We start from the raw sequence: 24224 nt of genomic DNA, 5'->3' as shown, positions 1-24224 counted from the left end.
TCAGAGCAATTACTAACATTATTATTGAAACTGTTGAAATAATTTTTAAAACTAGTTGAAGCACATACTGTTTTTCCAGTTAGGGTGCTCAAAACGACTTTTTCTGTTTTCCATAGGTACATTTTAATTTTAAAAAGAACTAGATGAGGGATACAAAGTCCACTGTCCATTGTCCCAGCAACCTCTCCAAATTTGGCTGTATATTAGCTTACAATATACACATTTTTAATATTCTCACATTTCTCACATGTGTTATCTGATAACTATTTGTGATTACCACCCACATTTTACACATAAGCACACTGATTTTTCATTTCCTGGAATGTTCCTTCTGCTTCAAGGTCTTCAAACATACTGCTAAAGTTGAATCTGCTTGGAATGATTTTCCCCCACCTCTTTAATGAACTACCTCCCACTTTTCTTTCAGATTTCAGCTTAAGCATCGCTTTCTCAGAGGATGCCTTCTCTGGCCATCTCCTCCAACCCAACTAGATCAAATGTCCTGTAGCCCATTTTTGTTAACACCCTACACTTCTTCACAGCACTTACACAAAATTAGCTAATATTTGCATAGTTATCTGATCATTGCCTAATTCTCTCCACAAGACTATAACCATCACAAGGACTGATCAATGGTTGTCTTGTTCACTGCCATACCTCCAGGACCTAGCACAGTCCCTAAACACAGAAGACACTGAATACAAGAGATGAATACATGAATGAAAGTCTAGAAAGAGTAAGTCCTTGCCCAAGGTCACAATTATGGTTCAAGATTTGGAATCTAAGCCTCGGACTGAAGGTTCTGGGATCTGCTTCCCCATGGTGCTTCAATGATCTCTTGGTTTGCCAGATTTTCCACATATAGGAGGGTATGTTCTCTAAATTCAGGGCCATGTAAAGGTGTTTATAGCAACTGACTATATAGTATCTGACCATTTATAGTATCACAACTGTAGTATAGAATCACGTCCCTGACATAGCCAAAAGAGGATAAGACACTTTAACAGGTAGAGAAAGAGCTTTTGCCTAAAAGATAGAAGGTATGGATCACAATATTTATATCTCCTCTCTCCTGCCAACCATCTTCTATAGATTCATAACCACCTGTACTCAAAAAGCATTTGTGCCAGCTCTACGACCAACATATGACTTCTGTCAAATCATTTCTCCCACCTAGGTTGTGTTTCCTCAACTGTAAAATGAAAGGTCAAACCAGATTCTTGGTAGTGCAATGGAGTGTAGTATGGAAAACGGCACCAAAGTTAGAGAAGACCTGGAAAAGAGTCTTGGTTTTAGCACTTCCTCGATATGTAACCTGCACTAGGTCGAACTCTCTGGACCTCAAATTCATCTGTAAAAATGCAGATGACAATACTATTGGTCAGGGTTACCAGGACGATAGAATGAGATAAGGGCTACAGAAACATGTTGTAACTAGACAACAGATACTGAAATGACAACTGCTCGCGGAGGGAAGACACAGAGTAACGGTTAAAAGTTGAGGCTTTGTAATTTAAGCTCCGTCACTTACTAGCCGCATGTCCCTGGTAGTTATTTCCCTGAGCTTCCATTTCTTCATCATGGGGCGGGGGAGGGGGTGGAATAATACCTACTCCTCTGGGAAGATTAAATGTTCCTGCCAAATAGTGGGCTAGTAAGTAGTGGCTACTATTGAGTGGACTCCCTCCCCCTCCGCCATCCTCGAAATCCCTAGCTGATGGGCCGAGCCCCGCCTCCACCCCATAAAACTCTCTGGGAAGCGACAGATCTCGCCCCCAACCTTAAAGGTCAAGCCGGACTCGAATGGAACCGGTCGGGGGACAGCGCTCAGACTCCCTAAAGTCCCCAGAAATCTTTGAGTAGAAGTCTCTGGCACCCGGACCCAGCGCGCGCCTCGAGGCAGTGCAGAGGCCACTCACCAGCTACCGCCCGGGTTACTAGGAAAAGACCTACGCGCCCCCGGTGACGGCAGCGGCGCGGGCGCCATGACGTCACGGGGCGGTGCGGCGGCGCAGGCGTAGCGCGTCATCGACGGCCTGGCAGCGGGCGGCGGTGAGGCGGACGCGTTTGGAGGGCCGTCGGGTCGCGGAGTCGGGATCTGCTTCTGGGGCATGAGCCGAGGGGACGACGCCGAGGCCACGAGGTGAGTCCGGCCGTGATGCGCCCCTGCACCCCAGCGCCGGCCCCGCGAGGGGCTCGCAGAGGAGGCTGCCCTAGCAAGACGGCTTCTCAGGCCCCGCCCCGGATTGTCCCGCCGCTAGCCCGGAAATAACAATCCGAGAAACGACCCATCGCATCTGGGAATTCGCGGCCAGGAATCGGGAAGCCGGGATTCCAGGCTTTACCCTGCCGTTACCGTTAGCTTTAGGAACGAGTGGCTTTGGTTCTCTGGACTTTCGTTTCCCCGTATGATTTTTCCTGCCTTCCAGGTTGTTGCAGGTCAGCTGCGAAAATAGATAACAGCGTTTTGTGAGCTCTGTTAACACAGGGGGTTGTCGCCATTGCAAACCCAAAAGATTTTGATAGTCGCATGCCATCTTGATCTCATTACACTTTACTGTTCCTCAAAAGGCCCTGTGCTGAGCTGTCACAGATACTGTCTCATTTAAGCTTCGTAACGACCCACGAGTTAGGGATAGTCGTACCCATTCTAGAAAGGAAGAAGAAACGGAGGCTCCAAGTGGAGTCTCATTCATTCATTCAGTAAATATTGAGCACCAGCCACGAGCCAGGCAGTATACTAAGTGTTGGGGATAGAACTATGGTCAGGATAGGCAGGGCCCTGCCCTGTAGAAGCTTACATTCTAGTGAGGGAAATAGAAAATGGGATAGGAAATAATATTGAATTGGCATTACATGTAAAGGGAAGGTGGCTTTGATATAAACTAACAAGGAGCTCAACCCTTAGGGAAAGCTTTTCTGAGAAGACATTTATTAAGCCATGCAATAACTGGGTACATAAACCAGAATTTGAATATAGATCTTTTGGCCCCATATCCTGTACTCTTGCCACTAAAACGTGGCACCTTCCGGTGATATTAGGTAGTTGTTGGTATTGCTGTTTTCAGACATGAGAAAATCAGGAGGTTCTATCATTGAAGCCTCATCTCAAATGTCATGCATGTCCTGTAGAGAGGCCTTCCCTCTCCACTAATCCTGAAGTAGTCCAACCCCTATCTCGCTGTCAAATTACCTTGCTTAATTGTGTTTGCAGCTGTCAGTAATTACATCTTGCTGATTTATTTTTGTTTTCTTTTGTCCCACCCCTCTCCAAATACAAGCATCCCTAGTGGGGACCTTGTTTGTTCACTGCTTTGTCCCCAGTGTCCAGACAATGCCTAGAAATAGGAGCTCATTTTTTTGTTTGTTTGTTTATTAAATGAATGAGTGATCTGTAGGAAAATTGGAGGAAAGGAAAGCAGGGAGAAGACAAAGTGTTTCTCCTCCTCTGTTTCCACTCCTGAGATTCTGTTTCTGCGTGTTTCACCTTTCTCTCAGGAGGTAAGAGCAAGATCTATAGCTTATTCGTTTCTCTATTCAGCACATAGCCCTAGGCTTAGAAATTAGCAGTTGAACAGATTGAGCATGGGAGTGAGAGAGAAAGAAAAATACCCTCACACGTGGGGCTAGAAAACTTGTTCAACGAACAGTTACTTAGGGCTCACCGTGTGCCAGACTTCATAGGCTCTGCTGAGGTGAATAAGAGATAATGACATGTTCAGTATATGTCACCTCTTGTTTTTAAGACACAGTTTCTGCAGCACTGACCTCTGAGGCACATCTGCTTACATGACACATGGTTCCTATGTGTATTCTAGTTCTGAAGTCTGGCACAACCTGCCGTCTTCCCAGCTCTTTTTTCTTTTTCTACCACATTATACACTTGTTAAAGCTTTATTTTACATCTGTCATCTCAGTTTTAGCCCTCTCGGCAACCTTAAGTTACAAGCAGGGCAAGGTTTAGTATGTAGAGATGAGGAAACAAACTTAGAGAGAAGTGACTTCCAGTGGAAATGTCAAAATTTGAAACCAGGTCTTCTTGACACCCAGGTTTTTTCCCTTGCCTCTACCATCATAACCCTCATCCTCCCTTTTTGGTTGTGAGATGAGTCATTTCAGGATGAAAGACTAGTAATAATTTAAACTAACTTTAATTGAAAGCTTCTTAGGTGTGATGCATCATTCTTAATGCTTTGGGTGTGTTAACTCAGTAAATCCACACAACTTTTATTAGGTGTTATTCCATTTCAGAGATGTGGAAACAGGTAGAGACTGGCAGAGTAACTTGAGCAAGGTTACACAGCTAGTAAATGGGGAAACTGGAATGACGGAGGAGTTAGTTTCTTCTGAGTCTCTCCCATAATATTAAACGTGATACTAGTGAACATTTATTGATTGCTTGCTGCTGTTAGATGCAGTGTTTAATGATTTTTCATGCACTGTCTCTCATCTTCACAACAGCCCTGTAAGATAAGAACTGTCCTCACCATTCCTAGCACGTATGAGGAAATGGAGGCCTAGAATGTTCAGGTTATTCACCAAGTCACACAACCCGCTTTCAAACCGAGTTCTAACTCCAATATCTACAGCTTCAAATTTCCTAGATGGCCTCTTCCATGCGGAAGACATGTATGCTGCTCTTTCCCACCCACCTCCTTCTGTGCCATTAACACTCTTCTTTCTGGTGATTTCCAAGACTTACTTTGGGGTGACAGTTTTTAAACTGGAGTATCATGTAGTAATAGAAATAGAGCCTTTGGCCTCCTGCCCGGTCTGCCTCTGGCTTCAGAAGAGGAAAACTAGTTTCTGCACACAGAACCCCGCCCCTTTCACCTTAAATGGAAGCTTTTGCACTCTGGCTGCCAGAGGAGCTGTCCCAAGGGAACTGGTGCTGGGGCCCTGGTTGTGGAATGATTGGGGCCTTTGAAGAACTGGCCAGAGCTTGCCCTCCTTGAATAAATGTTTGTTGAATTGAATTTGAAGCCTCATGTTCACACAGTGTTGCTCCTCTCCTGCCTGAATGTTCACATTTCCTTTAGTTTTTCATAGAGATTGATGGAAGCAGAAACCAAAACTCTTCCCCTGGAGAACGCATCCATCCTTTCAGAGGGTTCCCTGCAGGAAGGGCACCGGTTATGGATTGGCAACCTGGACCCCAAGATCACAGAGTGAGTCTGAGTCATCTTAAATCATTACCTACCACATGGGGATGTTTGCACTGATAACGTTCAGAAGAATTTTCAAGAGGTTCAGGATATATTTTGGCGCTTTTATTTATGTTTTAACTATCTTTGAAGGGTATGTGCTTTTGTTATTAACCTGTTATGCTCACATTTTTCTCACATTTGAACTCTTCTGCAAGAGCATAGGCTTGGGTATGGTTTAAAACATACACCTCTTTTTTTCCGATGGCCAAAGATGTTTTCCCGTTTTCACCAATTTGAGTCCTTGTACCCGGTGACTGTAGCACATTATTTTCTAGAATCAGCCCACGGCATACTCTTATTCCTCAAAATGAAGGAACACGCGGGAGAAGTCTCTGTACCTTCACAAACAGGCAGAGGGTACCACTCGATTGTAATTCGTATGAAGCAGCCATGGAACCACAGAAGGTCAGAGCTGGAAAGCATCTTAAAGATCACATCAGTCCCTTCAGTTTTCATTCAGTCATTAAATGATACGAGTACTTGTTGTGTGCCAAGTGCCCATCTGTGCCAAGTGCCATGCTAGGCAGTGCTCAGACGTTTTAAATCTGAGGAACCTTGTCTTAAAGTAATCAGAACCTGTTTTTAAAATAAAAACTCAGAGCTGCTCTGATTAAAGGATGGGGAGAGGTCCACCCAAAGCCTTTTGGCAACTGCCACCCTTTCTTTGGTGCTAAGTTAGTTATAGGACTCCATGGAGCACACTTGAAAACCTCTGATATGATGCAGCTCTCTTATCCTACAATAAAGGAAACTGGGTCCTAAGACATGGAAGTACCTTACCCAGGATAACAAAAGCAGTTAAATTGTCCTGACTCCCCACTCTTTGTACTCTGGCCATTATAATGGAAGGCAGTTCCTTAGAAGAGTGAATTAAGGGGTTTTTTCCTTCTCGCTGTTGCTCAGTAGGTACAGGGCTGTGGTTGGTGGCAGGATCGTTAAGGAGTGAGTAGATCGGGCTCTGAGGGATCAGTGCTTAAAGCAAACCTGGAGTATGCCATCACTCCTAGAAGTTACTCCCTTTGGAATAGTGTTAAAGGGTGAGAGGAGACAAGAGAATCCACTTACTTGACTCTAGGATGAGAAGAGGTGTATAGAGGGTTGGGATTGGGAGAAGAAAAGGGATGTGGACTAATGGGTCAGGATCATAACAAAGTTTAGTTCTTTAATTCTGCTCAAGTTCAGATCAGCTAAATAAAGATAACTTTGTGTCCCTCTAGGAATTATGATGTCATTTAAGATATGTTGTCCCCATGTTATGTTACCTTCGTCACTGGGGCTCTGGAATATGAACTGTGCATTTATTTTGGTTCTCTTTATGGTTCATGACTTTGAGGATGAATGTGTGAATCAGCCAAGCCTCTCAGTCATGTCTGTTGATCATAGAAGCTGTTTCCATCATCTAAAACCCAAGGATGCTCCCGAGGGTGGTTTCCATTCCCACCTCTGCTCGTCTGAATGGAAATCTGGAATGTGGAAACACTGTTCATTGTTTTGGCTGCAGTTAACCGTAATGAGGCTTGTTCTAATTGTGTCCTGTTGCTTGATAGGAAGGTTCAAATGGGCATCTTCCACCTCAGTTTATGTCATAAGTTGGAGTATATGAATGTTTTCTTCCGTTAGAGCATTATCAGGAACATTGAAACAAAACTTTCCTACTGGTATCTCTGCCCTTTTTATGTCAAGGCAAAGGTGGGCATAACATGCTGAACTGCAGATCAGGGCTTCACAGGGTCTACCTGTGGCTTCCCCACCTCTGTGTCATCTGCAGTTTTGTTTACTGTTTTTCCTCTCTGGATTCCTTACGTTAAAACATTTTCTCTGCCGGACAAACTGATTTGTTAAATAGTAATAAATTTCTTTTTAAAGATACAGCTACCAGTCGTAGCTATGGTTAGCACAAAATACTTATTCTTGTTGATTTGTGTTCGTTATTTTGTGGTTGCAGTATTTACCATCTCATGGCTGTGCTACCTGCCAAGAATACCTGTACGACCAAATAGGTCTTCGAGGTTTAGCTTTAAGGGAGTAGTGATGTATTATTATTCGTGGAGGTAGCAGATCCCAAACCCATGTTCTTTTTACCCTGTTCTGATTCCTCCCAATTATATTACACTTCATATTTCTAACCTATAAGGTGAGAATGTTCAACTAATGATCTGCACATTTCATCTAGCTCTGGTATTATATTAGTTCCTCTTATTTAAACTCATAACATTGTTGTGAGTCAAGTAGAAGAGATAGTATTTTCTTTGTATTTATTTATTTATTTTTAAGTAGGCTCCGTATCCATCATGGAGCTCAATGCAAGACTTGAACTCACGACCCTGAGATCAAGACTTGAGATTAAGAGTCAGACACACTTAAGCAACTGAGCCACCCAGGTGTCCCTTTCCATGTTCTATGGGACAGGAAGAGTTAAGTAGGTTGACTTAGTATACTGAAAAGTAGTTAATGATGGGACTAACTCCTGTCACCTAATTTAGTGCTCTTTGCGCAGATATTCTAATAGTCCACATAACAGAAAAATCATAACCTAAAGTATCCTATTTGAAATTTTAAAATGTAAGGACTTCTTTTAAATCGTTGTGGCACCTGGTCTAACCATAGGGTAAAAACAGTACCTCCATATACCATTGCTAGTGCCTGCAACAGAGAAGCCAAAAAAGTTAATGTTCTTAGACATAGTCTGTTTTCCACACTGTGGTTTCCTGTGAAAGGAATGCTGGCTCTCTTTTTCAAACATTAAATGTGCTGTATCGAAAGCCAGATTGGTAGCCGCTGCACAGCTCATAAGGAGAAATGAAGAGCAAGGGCTGCCTGGGTGGCTCAGCGGGTTAAGCCTCTGCCTTCGGCTCAGGTCATGATCTCAGAGTCCTGGGATCGAACCCTGCATTGGGCTCTCTGCTCAGCAGGGAGCCTGCTTCCTCCTCTCTCTCTGCCTGCCTCTCTGCCTACTTGTGATCTCTCTCTCTGTGTGTTAATTAAATAAATAAAAATCTTAAAAAAAAAAAAAATGAAGAGCAAAGCCAGCAGAAATTCTAAAAGAACAGGCATTCTAAGTAGAGGGTATGAGTAGATGTAAGAAAAGAGTGGGTGAGCAGAATATCAGGACCTTTTTGACTAAAGGAGAGGTTGAATACTAAGTGATAGTGAAAACAGTAATTGGGTAGATAGAATACTATCAGATTAAGGCAGGGTCTTTAAAATTTACTTAGACAAGAAATTTGAATTTCTTGTGGAAGAGACTTGCTGTGGGTGTTTAACAGGATACTGACAACATGAAAGTACTGTTTTAGTGGGGAAGTGAGACATCAGTATGTAGAGCGGGTTGGAGGAGCAAAGACTAACAACGAACATTAGCTAGAAGAGACTGCCAGAAACTAGGCCTGTCGATCATCTAGATAGAGACAATGAACTTGGAAGTCAGTCTAAGAGATGGTGTAAGAAATGAAGAACATGATTGAAGAACAGAGAATTGAGGATGCCTGATGTTTCTTGCCTGAGAAATGGAGAATCGTGTCGACACGGACGGGTGGAATAGCCGGAAAGGGCATCTGTTTGTGGAGAGAGGTGGTCAGTGTGGGTTATACTAAGTAAATTTAAAGGCCGTGGAGAGCCATCCAGGGGGAAATGTCCTTCTGAGGTCAAATTTCAGGGATGAACTAGAGCATGTGCATGGATGTGTGAGAACGGTGTGTTTACCCCTAAAGAAACCCCGGCTTTCTCCGCCTTTTCCTTATTTTTCCATTATGATTCATGCTTCTTTTAATGCCTTGGTTTGCATGAATCAGCCTTTACTGTTTGCTACTTAAATTTGAAACCCAGTAACACTATTTAATAACATACAGAACAGAGAACATAAAGACCTAGCAAATAATAATATCTGTAAGTTTATAAAAAAAATTTTTGCTAAAATTACGCATTTAAAACAGTCCTAACTGTCATTTCATTGACTTCCCATTGCCTACCATCAAACTGAAATTCTCTCACTAAGGACACCAGCGTCCTTCACAACCTGTCCCCTGCCTGCCTTTCAGCCTCATTGCTGAACTGCCCTACCCCCACTCTTTTCCAATGGAGCAGACTCTTTTTCACCTTTATGTCTTTGTACCTGATATTCACTAATAACCATGCCCCCTGCACAATGGGGCCTTTCATCTGTGTGCTCATGTACATACCTCTGTGTGCAAATATCATAGTGTTTTACAATTTTTTGATTGCATACATCTCTAACCAGAATATGAGGTGCTTGAAGGCAGGGTTCTAGTTGTTCAAGTGCCTAAAACAGTTTTTGACAAGTAGTAGGTGTCTATTTTAACATCTGTGTAAATTAATTACTTCTGTGCCATTAGGCAGGAAGGCCATTTTCAAGACCCAATATGGAAAGCACTAAGTTGCAGAAATATGTTGGGACTGGTGTACTAGCTCCTGAAGCCGCAGGACCCACGTTTCATTAAGCGAAGCAAGGCTCTGATGAGTAGTGAGCCCTCCCATACTTCAGCAACAGATGAAAGTGCTTGCAGATGTGAAAGCAAGATTCTTCAGGCTTTTTTCACTATCAGAGCTCACAGTCCTCATCTCCAGGAAGCAAAATAGTAAACATTTCATTCCTTTTGTTTCGGTGTTCCGATAATTTCAAGAAATTATCAAACAAGGAAAGAAATCCTGGAGAAGTTGAAAGACACAGACCTAAGCAGATGTTCCTGGAATCTTAAGGTCGCACTCTTCGGGCAGAGTGTATTTGTTAGCTTTTCAAAGAATAATCTGTCGGCATTTTTTTTTCTGCGTAAATTAAAATTCATTTCCTAGGAAATGCCGATCGCCTTACCTTCCTGCTATTAAGCAGAATGGAGCTGATGAAAAGATGACCAGCCCACAGTAGCCCTTAGATTGTTTTTTAGAAAAATGGGTTTGACCCACCATTCATGGCAACTAACACACAGGCATAGTAAGTGGCAGATGTAGCTGTGAGTTAAAGACCCAGGGGAGGGGCGCCTGGCCAGCTTAGTCAGTGGAGCGTGCAACTCTTGATCACAGGGTCGTAAGTTCGAGCCCTAAATTGGATGTAGAGATTACTTCAATTAATTAATTAATTAGGGCGTAGAGATTAATTAATCAGACACCCAGGGGAGACTCTTCCAGCCGATCTGTCTGGCATTTGAGAGGTTCACCCTTACTGTATGCCTAATCAAAAATCAAGTAAAACCAGAAATTTGCACTTGAGGTATCTCTTTCCCCTGAAGAATCACCTCCTACATCCTCACTAGCAGCTGAAGTCTCCTGATGGGAGTTGAGAATTTAAAATGTAGGGGGTTATGGTTGTTTTCCCTTTCAAAACCAGTCTAAAGACCAGATTAATGTCCACAGTATGCCTTGGGATCCTTGTATCCTTCCCCAGTGCAAGACCTGTATTATGTCTTCCTTGCTCCACTGTCAGGCACCTGATCCAGGATAATGGGCTTGCTTGTTGACGTGCATTTGTATGAGATTTAATATATATAGCTTCTGATCCACTTCATATCTTTCTGCCTCCCAAAGGAGATTCTTACTCAAGAATAAAATCTTGATGAGTTTCTCCTAGAAAACAATGTGAATATAAATGTGGCTGTAACGACCGCTTTACTGACTCCCTGTGGGGTAGAATTCCCAGTAATAACAGATTTAGCATGTGGGCTGATACCTTTTTAGTATCACAGGGACAGCATTGTTTAGAGAAAGCCTTGACTCCATTTGAATAGTGTGGAGGATGCCAGGAGGAAGGCCAAAGGAAAAGGAAACGGGAGAGCTGTTGGTTTGTCTCACCCTTACATCAGATGACAGGAAGTCGGAATTGAGATTGGCCACAGCAACCTGTTAAGGCCACATCTGTTTGAATAACTTAAAAGCTCTATAGAAACCAAATAAGTTTTAGAGAAAAGAATCCAAGAGAGGACGAGGGGCGGAATGGCGAATAAGAGCTAAGGGTGAACCTCCTGCCTGGAAAAAAACTCTTCCTGGGCCATCCCTATTCTTTAATCGATCGTGCTCCAAAGTGTAAGCTGTGTTAAAGCAACTGAGGTGGCTTAGTTACCCACAACTGGGTGATTTATAGGACTGGCCAGATTCCCCTGCCCTCCGGGAGACCAGCCTCCGGCACATTGTGGTTCCGCATCGTCCCTAACATTTGGTCACATCAGGGATCAAAACTCACAGGCACGGGGCGCCTGGGTGGCTCAGGGGGTTAAAGCCTCTGCCTTCGGCTCGGGTCATGATCCCAGGGTCCTGGGATCGAGCCCCACATCAGGCTCTCTGCTCAGCAGGGAGCCTGCTTCCTCCTCTCTCTGCCTGCTTCTCTGCCTACTTGTGATCTCTGTCTGTCAAATGAATAAATAAAATCTTAAAAAAAAAACAAAAAACCTCACAGGCACTTATGGAAAGACCACTAGCTGTGGTTTGGTTTTTGGCAGAGCTTCTCACAAGTGCAATTCGGAGCTAATGATTAATTACGGAATGTATTACAGAAGTCCTCCAGAGTGGTTTTTCTGTTTGTGTGAGTGTATATGTGTTTACTACTTTATGTATTTTTGAGATAGGGTAGGTTTTGGCATTTGTAGTATGGGTATATGTTCCTGATGGAGTTGTAGTTATTCACAAATACTAGTTCATTGCCAAGAAATTAAAAATAAATAAATCAACACTGTTTTTTGAGCTTTTCTCCAAAAGAAAAGCAAATGGTGCTTGTGGGCCAGACAGCTGTTTGTTAGGTGTGGCTTTTTGTTTGGTATTTTTGTGCTGGACAGCCGCATAGCCATGACAGTTCGAATTCCCATTCCAAAGAGAGGCAAACACGTCTGTTTGCCAAATAAACTAATGCAGCAGTTTGGGAAAAGGCAGGGGGTGGGGGTGTGATATTCCCCCCACCCAGGGTAAATTATCTCCTGCTTTTATCTCACGCCTGAGCCGGAGTGGCTGTCTCAGTGCCCAGAGTGTGCTCATGGGCTGTGCTTTCTCTGCAGATACCACCTCCTCAAGCTCCTCCAGAAGTTCGGCACGGTCAAGCAGTTCGACTTCCTCTTCCACAAGTCAGGTGCATTGGAGGGGCAGCCTCGCGGGTACTGTTTCGTGAACTTTGAAACGAAGCAGGTAACGAAACCTCTCCCCTTTCGTGGTGTTTCTTATATTCCCCCGCTTCTTGCTGCATCTCTCTCGACTGCTCAGAATAGCAGTGCCTTGCGGGCAGGAGCCGAGTCAGATTCCTCTCTGTGTGCCTCACCGTGCATCCTGGAGAAGACCCTCGGTATACGAAGGAGTGAACAGCTTTCAAAATCTCCCCTCCCCAGGCTCCCAGTCTCAGGCGGCTGACCTACTTTTCTGACCAGATGCTTTGGGGTGCCCACATTAAGCACATGGACATCCTCCTCCCTGTTCTGGTTTGTTTGTTCCTTTAGTGGCAGGCCAACAAAGCCTCCTTTTCTTTCAATAGTTTTGCCCTGTGGTGCAGAAACCCTCCCTGTGTGTGGTGAGCCACCCACAAACTCTTTTATTTTGATTTCTTAAAAATGTACCCTTCTTCTCAGTGTCTCAGAACAACTGCATACGGATTGGAATATATAGGAAGGAGGAGAGCTTTCAGCTTCAACCATGCTATATATGTGTATCTTCTTGCAGTAACATTATATCTATCCTCTCGGTGGACACGCCTTGATAAAGAAATTGAATTTGAATGTTATTAAATACAGACATACTGTTTAATATTCTCTATAACTTTATTAGTCATGTGGAAAGACTTTGCCTAGTTATTGTTGCGTTAATAACCTATTTGGATGTTTTTCTTGTTATAAAAGTAATATATATTAGTTGTAGATGAAAATACAGATCAGTGACTTCCCTTAATCAGCCCAATACCCAGAAATAATCACAGTTAATATTTAGTTATAGCTCTTTCTTTATAGTCACACGTGCACACACACGTACGGCTTAGAGCACAGAAAGAAGATTACACCATCCTGTTTACCACTCAAAGTATATTAAAAATTTTCTGTCGTCTAGTACGCATCCAGATAACTTTCTATATCGTGATACTGTATATCCAGATAACTCTGTGTATCGTGATACTGTGTATTTCACCGTGTGTGACTACATATTTGTAAAACTTCACTGATAGAGCTTTAGTATATACATTTTGTTATATGTAACGTAGACCTCAATTTAAAAATAAATCAACATCAGACACCTGGGTGGCTCAGTTGGTTAAGCAACTGCCTTCGGCTCAGGTCATGATTCTGGAGTCCCAGGATCGAGTTCCACGGGATCGAGTCCCGCATCAGGCTCCTTGCTTGGCAGGCAGTCTGCTTCTCCCGCTGACCCTCCCCCTTCTCATGCTCGCTCGCTCTCTCTCATTCTCTTCCTCTCAAATAAATAAATAAAATCTAAAAAAATGTTTAAAAAATGAACCAACATCATTTTTGATGACCGTGCAATATTTCATCATAGGAATATATAATAAGTTATTTGACTAGTCCCTGATTGTTAGCTATTTAGGTGGTCCCCAGTGGCTCACAAGTATAAACTGTGTTAGTGAATATCTGCATCCCTCTGATTATGTTCACACATACGTATATCCATGGAAATGGAGAGGCGTCAACAAAGGCCTTGCATACTTCTGGATACGACTGCCAGTTGCCTTCAAGCGATGATGTGTCACGATGTTCTTAGAGTGTATGAGAGTGTCATTTGTCTTTATCTGTGCTGGGGATTCTTTCAGTTTCCTCTAACTTTTGCAAATGAGATTGGCACTAAGGGATACATTGCTGTTCTAAATGGGGGAACTAGAAGGTGTGTGTGGTTAGCATTTTTAAATAGTTTATTCTTCACTAATGATAGAGTGTGATGAGTGTTCTTGCAGACAGCTAAAGTCAGTAGTCATGCTGAGCTAGATGTTGGTTTTAAAACACTGGATTATAAGTCACAAAGCCTAGCTTCTGCTGCTGGCTCTTTATCAACTTGGGCACATCTCTTAACCTCTTTTGGCCTCAGTTTTCATTTAAAAATAGGGATTAAAAATACCTTCCTTACCCAGGAAGTTGAGAGAATGGATAAGGGAATGTAGGAAAGTACCATTGGCCTTTAATCATGCTGTTACATACGTGAACTCTGAAGTGACATACAGAGATTGGAAATTTTGGGGGGAAACATTTATCCCCTTGCTGGCATCTTATGACTGCTAATGCTGTAGAATCAATAGAGAGTACCACGTAAATTCTAATCAACTAGATTAAACTTAAAAGAAGAGTAAAACATCTCTTAGCTGTCTCTGTAACTGCTAAGCAAGGATTTCAGTGACTATCCAGTGGCTGACACCTAGTGAGTCTAGGATACTTGTTGAATGTCGTGCTGGCGAGCTCCGGAGGGATGAGAGGATCACCGGTAACACCAGACTGGGGAATCTGCCGCTGTCACACTGCAGTCTCAGATAGGTTCGTCTGTTCCTCTTCCTGTTCCTTCGGGGCTTCTTCACCCGCTGGTAAACGTGGGTTATGCTTGGCCCAATGCCTCTTGGATACAAATGGAGCTGAGAAGGTTTGGCAGGATGGAAAAGTACGACCAGGCTTCCTGGGAATGTCCTAGAGTGACTCTTACCCAGCTTCAGGAATTCCTTTTAACCTCGTTGCTCCTGTCTGTGATAGGGAAAGGGTCAGGGAACTTTTGGCTCCAAAAGCCAGGTGCGTAGATTGGCTCACACAAATACCTTGCTCACAGACTCTTTGACTCACTCCTGCTTTTTCCGGCCTGGTTTCCTTCACTCCCGTATCGTTTGAAGCCCTTACTGTTTCTCACTTTGGATCCAGAGTATAAGCCCTAGTCTGGGGTATAGTTCCAAGGTCCCTGAAGGGAAGTAAATTTGTTAGCACGGTAGGTCCTGACAGAAGTGTATGGAAAGGTATCACCTAGTAAGAACAATCTGGTAACATTGCTTGATTGAGCGCTAGTCGTATTACCCATATTTTATAGGTGAAGAAGCCAATATTCACAGAGATTAAGGGACCATTACACTGGCAATAAGCGACAGCCACCGTTTTTGTTTGGCTGACTTTACAAAACTCATGCCCTCCCTGTTATTCTGCCTTTTTTCTTTATTGTACACTCTTTGCGAGCTGTTTATCAAAGGCAGTCTGGTTAGGATTGCAGCCATCAAAGCTGGTGCGGCCCTGTGAGATACATACAGCTAATTAGGCATTTGAATTTTTGGCTAACATCCGTCCCTTTCCCGGACAGGAAGCAGAACAAGCCATCCAGTGTCTCAATGGCAAGCTGGCTCTGTCCAAGAAGCTGGTGGTGCGGTGGGCTCATGCGCAAGTGAAGGTAAGTCTGCTGGGCTGGAAAGACAGCACCAAGCTCACCCAAACTGAGTTTTCCAGAAGATAACTGTCCACTTTACCCATTTGCATCCCAGCCTCTTCACATCTGGAGCAGGCATACGTTGGTCTCCTACTTGTATTTACCATGTGTGTTGCCAGATTTTTCTTTTGAGAAACATCTCAGGAGGGATTAAGTTCCTTCATTGTTTCTCTCCACATACCCACAGATTCTGTTTTTGATTGATTTTTCCATGTGGCTGATGTGTATACTCAGACCTCTATCATGTTTTTGGTGGGGGATGTTCTTTGGAGGAGAAAAATGTATTTATTTTTAAAATTAGTTGCTTTCGGCATTATTAGACTCTTCCCAGCCTCTCAGTTCTATGGAGAGTTTGAATATGTTTATCCTAAATGCTTGAGAAATGGGGTGTTTGTAGGAGTGCTTAAAGCACCGGCATCTCATTACTCCAGGGAGTTTGAGAGTTACTTGTGGGACTTTGCAGTCTAAATTGTCTCCAGAGCCCAAGAAGAGGCCAGTCGCCTTGTTCATCTTACAGCTGGTCTCTTGGGAGACTGCACTGGAAAAGATACGACCATTAAAAAAAAAAAAAAAGAATGGCATCTGTTTCACCTGGCCCAAAGGTACAAAAGTCTGGGGACTGGAACGATCCCAAGAGTTGATTCTCTTCCTTTATGGTGGGGTCTTGACAGACCTGCCTGTAAAGAGATTTGTGGCAATGAAGATTGGAGCTTCAGTCTTTAGCTATAGGAGCATGAAGCACTTGCGCTCAGGGTCCAAAGTGAAAAACAGCTCAGACAGTTTGGGTCCTTATGAGGGTCTCAGGTTATCACAGAGCCTTCTCAATTTCTAGGACACATTGCCTTCAAAATAGAAACAACAGAGGGGGCACCTGGGTGGCTCAGTGGGTTAAGCTTCTGCCTTCAGCTCAGGTCATGATCCCAGGCTCCTGGGATCGAGCCACGCATCGGGCTCCCTGCTCAGCGGGGAGCCTGCTTCCCTTTCTCTCTCTCTGCCTACCACTCTGCCTACTTGTGATCTCTATCTGTCAAATAAATAAATAAAAATCTTTAATTAAAAAAAAATAGAAACAACAGAGAATTACCAAATGCTTTTTTACTCAAAAGAAAATCAAGTCTCATTTGCCAGACTGGCTTTCATTTTCTCATTCTGTGTCTCATTGAAGAGACACGTAACAGAAATCATCCTTGTTTCTGTCTTTCATTTGAGATCCGATACCTTGTGGTTCTCTTCTCCTACAAGTCTTTTTGACCACAGGCTCCTGATTACTCTTTAATATTTAATTTACTTTTTGTAAGAGGTGTATAATTATCTGACATCAAATTAAACTGCCCTTTTGCTATAGGATGTTTTCTCTATCAGTGGCTGAAAGCTGTTAATACTTTGCTTCTATAGTCAGGCCTGTTGAGAGTTGAATGTTGTGCTTGGTACTTTGCAAAAGTCTAGCCAAATTTTTAAGTGTTTTGAATAAAGCAAAGTAAATATTGTAAGAGGTGATATGTGACAGTTAAAACAAGAGTGTAGGAGGGCAATCGTATTGTGTATTTATACCATCTGTGAATTTGAAAGACGAAGTTCTTTCCCTACCAAATAAGGAAGACTAGTGGCTAGAAGGGAAGCTTCTTCTAAACTTCTTTTTCTAAATTTATAGCTTTTAGGCCAAAACCGTGTGCAGTTTTGCATTAACTCTAAATGTAAAGCAGTCCTCAGTTGGTCTAGAAATACGCCAGTGATACGCTGGTGGGGTTGGAGTTTCTGAACTTACGCACTGCAGTAAAGGACTGGTTTTGCTCACCCAGGTGGTTTCCCTTTTTCTTTCAGAGATACGACCATAACAAGAATGATAAGATCCTTCCTATCAGTCTTGAGCCATCCTCAAGCACTGAGCCCACTCAATCTAACCTAAGGTAAGATGGTGTACTACAGAAAGACACAAGTATTCAAGAGCATGAGCCCCTTCTTCACTCCAAGCCTTTTTTCATACTTCAGTGACTCTTTAGACTCTGAATTCAGGATAGAATGTACTAACTTTTGACGTGTTGAGAGATGTGTTCAGTTAATCTCCAGAAGGCGTACATACCCTTTCCTTGCATACCCCTAAGATCACGTACTTGCAGAATTCATGCACTCAGAAAAGGCTGGATGGACCTGCCACATAGCAGCCAGTGTGCTAGGTGCTGGAAACCAAGGTATGTCAGACAGTCCTTACCCTAAAAAGAAGCCTTTTCATGAGGCCTGAAGTCTCATTGGCGTTTGTCATTGTCCACTACTTCGTCTCCAGCTTTGAGTTCCTTTACCCGGAGTAACTTCAGTCTCTGTGCTGGCTTCTGTGACAGCAACAGTGTTGCTTCTAGTGTGCACACGTTGTCAGTTACTTCTTCCGAGTTAATTCAAAACAGAAGGAACGAAGGCCTGGGTGGAGAAAGGGGAAGTTAAGTGGATGGTTGAGCAAAAGTAGAGGGTTTTGGGGTTTTGTGTTTTTTTTCCCCCTGCGTTGTAGCCTAGGGAGAAATGTTAACAATAGCAACATTCAGGATTTATTGAAGTTACTCTAAATCAAGCACAGTGCTAAACACTTCACATGCCATATGTCATTTAATTATAAAATTTCTGGTAAGAGTACTGTAGTAGTCATCTTTTACCTCTAAGGAAGCTGACGCTTAGCAAGGTAAACTATCTGGGCCAAGATCGCATGGGTAGCAAATAGCAGATTCCAGATTCAAAGCCAGGCCTCCTGGACTACAAAAGTCAGTCTTTGACTTACTACTTCAAAGAAACTTCATGCTGCAAATGCAGAGATACAGTCCTGAAGCCTATTCCAAGGGAGGGAAAGCAGATATGTGAAGGAGCATCCGTGTCCTGAAAGGGTTAGAAATCAGCATGCAGTCACAAAGTCAGGAAAACAGTGCCTATTTGGATGGAGGACCAGACAGCAAACAACCTTTCTTGTGTATTTTCTGCACCAAATGAAACAGATTTGTGAGCATCTCATTAAGCTGCAGCTGAAATGTTTTCAGGAGTGACAGAGTTAGCAAAGTAAAATTAATTTTATAGTTAGTAGTTTAATATCATTGATTAATTTTTATAATACTTACTAAAATATTGGACTTAATATTTGATAAAGTGCTGTATATTGTATATTATAAACTTACTAAATTTAATGTTTATAGTAAATATTAAATGTAATAGTTAATATCATTGATTTCTTAATTTTGTTCTCTTTTACTATTTTCTACTCCCAGAAATTTAAAAAAAAAAACATATGATGACTTTTGTAGATTCACTGGGAACCATATCACCTCCATGATCACAGATTTTAGAAATCTGACTCCTGCTGGGAAGAGACCACTGCATTTATGCTTGTAGCTCTACACGTTACAGTGACGTGTCTTTAGTTTTCTTTTCAGTGTTTGCCCTTATATTAGACAGTCTAGTGTTTTACATTTATTTTGTAATCCAGAGAACCTCAGCTTACATCTTTGTATTAGCATCTATACCTAAGTAGAGAAAGCCGTTTTTTCATGACTCCTACAGAACAGCGGCTGGCAGTCCCGCTGGTGGAGGAGGTGCTGGAATGCATCTTGGTAATACCTCGGTGTTCTTTCTAATTGTAATGTAGGTGGTTGATTCTGCACTGGCTGTGTAAAGTTAGGAGTGTGTGCAGCAGGTGCACACTTTCTGAGGATCTCTAAAAGGCCATTGTAACATTCCCTTCCAAGTTTCTCTCCCTGTCTGAAGACCACTGACAGCATCAAGAATGGAAAGGGAAACATGGGTCATAGAATACCCACTGCCTGAGGGCTTTGCATTCTGGTCCCGGGATGGCAGTTGGAAGGGAATTCCTCCCAACTTGTGCAGTGCGTCCTCACCCCTTCTCTCTAATTCAGGTGCTCAGCTCCCAGCCTGATGGAGAGGAAAGAGCAAGGGCTTTGGTGATAATATACCAGGCTTAGATCCAGGCTGTGCCGTGCTGTTAGCTGTGTGAACCCGGGGCAAATGACTCCCTCTCTGCATGTGTTTCTTAAATGTGTTTTTTTTTTTTTAAGATTTTATTTATTTGTCAGAGAGAGAGAGAGAGAGAGAGAGCGCGGAGCACAGGCAGACGGAGTGGCAGGCAGAGGCTGAGGGAGAAGCAGGCTCCCCACTGAGCAAGGAGCCCGATGTGGGACTCGATCCCTGGACGCTAGGATCATGACCTGAGCCGAAGGCAGCTGTTTAACCAACTGAGCCACCCAGGCGTCCCTGTGTTTCTTTATCTGTAAAGTGTGGATATTATCACAAGGACTAGAAACAATATAGGTGAAATTCTGGGCCCAGTGCCTGGTTCATTGTATGCACTCCATAAATGATTGCATCTAGAAACACCTATTTGTTAGTAAAAAAAAGATTTTGTAGGATTTCCAGGGTGTGTTTTCCATCATTATTCAGTGATTCAAAAAGTGGTGCAGTGTAGTAGTTCATAGCCTTGAGTCTCAGCTCTCCCACTTACTGGCTGCGTAATACTGGGCAGGCTGACCTTCCTGTGCCTCGGTCTTTCATCTGCAAAATGAGGAGTGTGACCTACCTTATAGTGTTGTTTTCAATCCTACGCGAGTTATTTTATTTGTTTTTTTAATTGTGGCAAAAGACACATAAAATAGCATTTACCATCTTAATCCATTTTGGGTGTACAGTTCAGTGGAACCAAATACATCCATAGTGTTGTACAACCGTTACCACCATCCTTCTCCATCATTCTTTTCATCTTGCAGAACTGATGCTCTATGCCCATTAAATAATAACTTCCCATTCTCACCTCTTCTAAGCCCCTGGAACCCCCATTCCACTTCATGTCTATGATTTTGACTAGTCTAAGTACCTTAGACAAGTGGAATCATCCAGTATTTGTCTTTTTGTGACTGGCTTGTTTCCCTTAGCATAACGCCCTCAAGGTTCGTCCATCTTGTAGCATATGTCAGAATTCCCTTCCTCTGTAAAAGCCCAATAATTTTCCAGGATATGATACGATACCACATTTTGCTTATCCATTCATACATCAATGAACACTTGGGTTGCTTCTACATTTTAGCCATTGTGGCTAATGCTGCTGTGAACACACGAGTGTACAACATCTCTTCCAGACCCCACTCTCAGTTTCTACATGAATTTTTTGAGTGCCCACTATCTGCCTAGTACTAAGGTGTCAGACAGTGTTTGTGTCTGAAGATTAAATGTAGCCACATGTGAAGTACCTAACAGTGTCTGAGTTTTTAGTAAAAATTTAGTAGATGGTTTAGGTTTGATCTTCTTAAAATGTTACTTGGGTGTGTGTTTTACATGACATATTTGCATATTCATATTTGAGTTATCTTGTTGCTTCTGTGATATGCATAAAAGGCACAAGGAAGATGAGATGCACATATATTTCCTGAGTGCACCCAGGCCCACTCTGATCCTCTGCTGTCCTTTTTCCAGTGTCACTGCAAAGATAAAAGCCATTGAAGCAAAGCTGAAAATGATGGCAGAAAATCCTGATGCAGAGTATCCAGCAGCACCTGTTTATTCCTACTTTAAGCCTCCGGATAAAAAAAGGACTACTCCTTATTCTAGAACAGCTTGGAAATCTCGAAGATGATGGTTATGAATTATTGTGGCAGCAAAAGCAAATTGGTCTCCACACCTGAAATCCTCTGCCTTTGTACTTTGTCGATGTGAATGGTACTACCCAACAGAGCACAATCACATGTTAACGTTTGGTAACGTAACATTTTTGGATGTTCTCATGGATGTCTCTTCCCTGAAGTATGCGTGGAATTGAGCATCATCCAGAATAAATAGGATTGTATCCAAAATTGTGATTTGAACACTGGGATGCTCTGGTTGGCTGTTTTGTTTGGATTTATAACTCCAGAAACATATAGTATGCCAGAGAGAAAGGCAAACATAAGAAATGTTTATTATTTAAATCAGGAAACTAAAGTTATTAACGTCCGTCTTTCAAAAAAAAAAAGCGTTTTTCTATGCTCAAATGTCTTTACAACATAAAGAAAAAGTAAGAGGGAGGGAAATAAGAGATTTTGAATCATGTTGAGAACTATTGTTCCGGAATTTATTATGGAAATCCCTTCAACTGGACTAAAAAGAAAAAGTTCTTGGCAAAAGGGAGCTGATTCTTTGAGCATATGTTGTGGTAATCTGTTTAAGAATTATGGTTACTGTTTCAAAATCCCAGTTAGGAAAACATGATGTATATCTTAACATTGTCTGCATCAACAAAACTGTAGATTCAAATTTAGCATTTTATACCACAACGGAAGTTCTCTTTGGAAATCCAGTCTTTATTCTATGGTGATCATTTTTTTAAAAATCTAAATAATCCTGCCTTCTATAATCCCAAATGTTGTTATTAACGTGGGACTTTTAAAATTGCACTTACTGCATGAGATTGTTTTTTACAGCATGAGAATGTTCTATTTGGAATTGTATCATGGTCAATCTAAATAGAAAAAGCAAAATTTCTTGGAAAACCTAATCGTTGCTATATTGATCTCTGTCAAGCATACTATTTATTAATAATTATGTAGGGGGGTGTGTCGAAGAAATTGAACTGTCTTGTGCAGCTTGAGGAGGGGACATATGGTGGACACAGAAAGTCAGCGGAGCAGGCCCTGGTCTGGTGCCACCATTGTAAAATGACCTCCTGTTTTCTGTAGTTCTTAAAGGCTTGAAAGACTGCATGACTTTCAAATGACTCGTCCTCATAGAACATACTTCTGCCCAGATACGTTTTGCCAGTTGGAATATCTTAACTATAAGAACAGAGGAAGAACAATAAATCCGCAGATGGGGGAGCATGTTTCTGTCAGCAGTTTGGGTGATTTGGGTGCCTGGTTGACAGGCTGTTTCACGAGGCAGCACCTTTGCTTCTTGACCAGGTAAATCATTCTGAGAGCGAGGCGCCATTCTTAGTGATTACAGACACCTTGCCATGATCGCTGCTCACAAGAGGAAGCTTTCATGTTAGGAATTCAAGTTTTCCTATGAGCATAAGTGAGTTGGCGACATTTGAACCAAATTTTGAGCGTAGTGAGGATTCAGAGTTCACAGAACCGGTTCAGAGAAGTTTTCATCCCCTTTCCCAAGGTAAATCTTTTTAGATATCTTTAGATATTAAATACTTTCTGCATTTATTAGCTCTGTTTATGATGCAAGTAACTCTCCTTCCATTTGAGGGGTAGTTCAGGGAGATGGGAGCAATAATCTCCCATTTTTCTGGTGACTTCTTAAGAGTACAGAATTCACCATTTTATCCTTACTTCCTCAAAGGGTGTGGTGGAATAGGACTTACTTAATGCAAAATAGTCTCTATTTTTAATAGGAACCTAGAAAATACTTTGAATTATCTAGAATTGTTTCCTTTAGAAACCAGAGCTATTTATTTGTATTTAAAGCAATGTTTATTATTTGTACGGATTCTTAATTCCTCTGTGTGAATAAATGCAAGACAGTGTCTGTGCGGTTGTGTCTTCTCTCATTTATTTTCTGGACTAAAGACTACAGTTCTCTCTACAGGGTCATTTCCCCTCAGGACTTGGGCCGGCGTGTCCAGGCGGGGTGCTTTTTCTAAGTGCCTTCTCTGTAGAAGGCTCTGGCTAGAGGCGACCTCAGACCGTTCTCTCCACGCATCATGCCTGCCAACTTCTGTTGTCAGAGATGAGAAAGAGACTAGTCGTTCCCACAGCAAACCCAACCATTTGAAAAGAAGCCATAAGTGGAAGTTTGTGAAAGTATCACACTATGTTTGGTCCTTCTTCCAGAGTAGAGGTTTCAAAGAATAAATGTATGTGTCATAAATATGCTGAAAGCAGCCTGGTGAAAGGTTTGTAAGATACCAGTGTTAACTTGGTTGATTGACTCACTGTTTGAAAGTACAGGAATTGGGGCGCCTGGGTGGCTCAGTTCATTAGGCATCTGGCTTCGGCTGGTCATGATCTCGAGGTCCTGGGATGGAGCCCCACATCGGGCTCCCTGCTCAGTGGGGAATCTGCTTCTCCCTCTCTCTCCATCCTCTCCCTGGCTCATGCTCTCTCTCTCTCTCTCTTTCCCTCTGCATTCTCTTAAATAAATAAATAAAATCTTGAAATTACAAGAGTGAAGAATTGAGGGAAATATTCAGGAAGGAGGTATGAGCTGTATCCGTAATCTCAGCTGTTTTATCAGATGCAAAATGTAACCCTAACCAGTGGACATTTTCTGTAACTGGCATCTTCCTGTTGGGTAAAAGGATCACATGAGGAAAGGTTTTTCAAAGCATGTCGAGAATAAGAGTTGTTGAAAACCAAATATTCCAGAGCTTCATCCCCTGTTTATTGTTACATACAGTTGTTTTCTGAATCAGCAAATCTGTCATTTTTTTAATACTTGTATAAAAGGAACAAGATTAAGTCTTGCCTTATAAATTGAATGTTCAGTATTTCCTATGTGTAATCATTATGTTCCTAAAATACAATTTGATGCCAGAGTGCCTGGCTGGCCCTGTCAGTTAAGCATCCAACTCTTGATTTTGGCTCAGGTCATGATCTCGGGCTTATGACCTCTCAGGGGGGAGTCTGCTTGATATTCTCTCTCTCTCTCCCTCTGTCCTCCCCCTGCTTTCTCTCT

General features: G+C 42.4%; 2 protein-coding genes across 5 annotated transcripts in view; one reads left to right on the top strand and one right to left on the bottom strand.

Annotated features, from left to right (window-relative positions):
* MRRF (mitochondrial ribosome recycling factor) overlaps positions 1-2247 on the bottom strand; it is a 52835-nt gene extending 50588 nt beyond the window's left edge. For 2 of the 3 annotated variants that reach the window (XM_080819345.1, XM_080819346.1), the window contains exon 1: positions 1920-2247. In XM_080819345.1, coding sequence (XP_080675471.1) covers positions 1920-2113 — 194 coding nt within the window. In that variant the 5' untranslated portion in view covers positions 2114-2247. The remainder of the gene's footprint in view (positions 1-1919) is intronic. The other variant, XM_080819347.1, reaches the window with a different exon arrangement.
* RBM18 (RNA binding motif protein 18) lies at positions 2014-23073 on the top strand. Of its 2 annotated transcripts, none has more exons than XM_080819348.1 (6): positions 2014-2143; positions 5040-5168; positions 12203-12329; positions 15462-15548; positions 17406-17491; positions 21039-23073. In XM_080819348.1, exons 2-6 carry the CDS (start codon positions 5056-5058, stop codon positions 21196-21198), a joined length of 573 nt encoding a protein of 190 aa, XP_080675474.1. In that variant the 5' UTR covers positions 2014-2143; positions 5040-5055; the 3' UTR covers positions 21199-23073. The 2 variants fall into 2 exon arrangements, with proteins under 2 accessions (XP_080675474.1, XP_080675475.1); XM_080819349.1 differs by having other exon boundaries at positions 2028-2143; positions 5050-5168.
* Positions 23074-24224: the final 1151 nt, after the last annotated feature.

Source organism: Martes martes, assembly GCF_963455335.1.
Source record: "Martes martes genome assembly, chromosome: 12".
Classification (NCBI taxonomy): Eukaryota; Metazoa; Chordata; class Mammalia; order Carnivora; family Mustelidae; genus Martes; species Martes martes.
Note: the sequence above shows the minus strand (reverse complement) of the source record. Positions and strands in the feature narration are given on the sequence as shown.

Bases quoted from the DNA above. Each gene is read 5' to 3' on its own strand.
- RBM18 (XM_080819348.1), top strand. From the start codon at position 5,056: ATGGAAGCAGAAACCAAAACTCTTCCCCTGGAGAACGCATCCATCCTT. The intron at 12,330-15,461 runs GTAACGAAACCT...TTTCCCGGACAG, and splicing joins TGAACTTTGAAACGAAGCAG to GAAGCAGAACAAGCCATCCA. The intron at 15,549-17,405 runs GTAAGTCTGCTG...TTTTTCTTTCAG, and splicing joins GGGCTCATGCGCAAGTGAAG to AGATACGACCATAACAAGAA.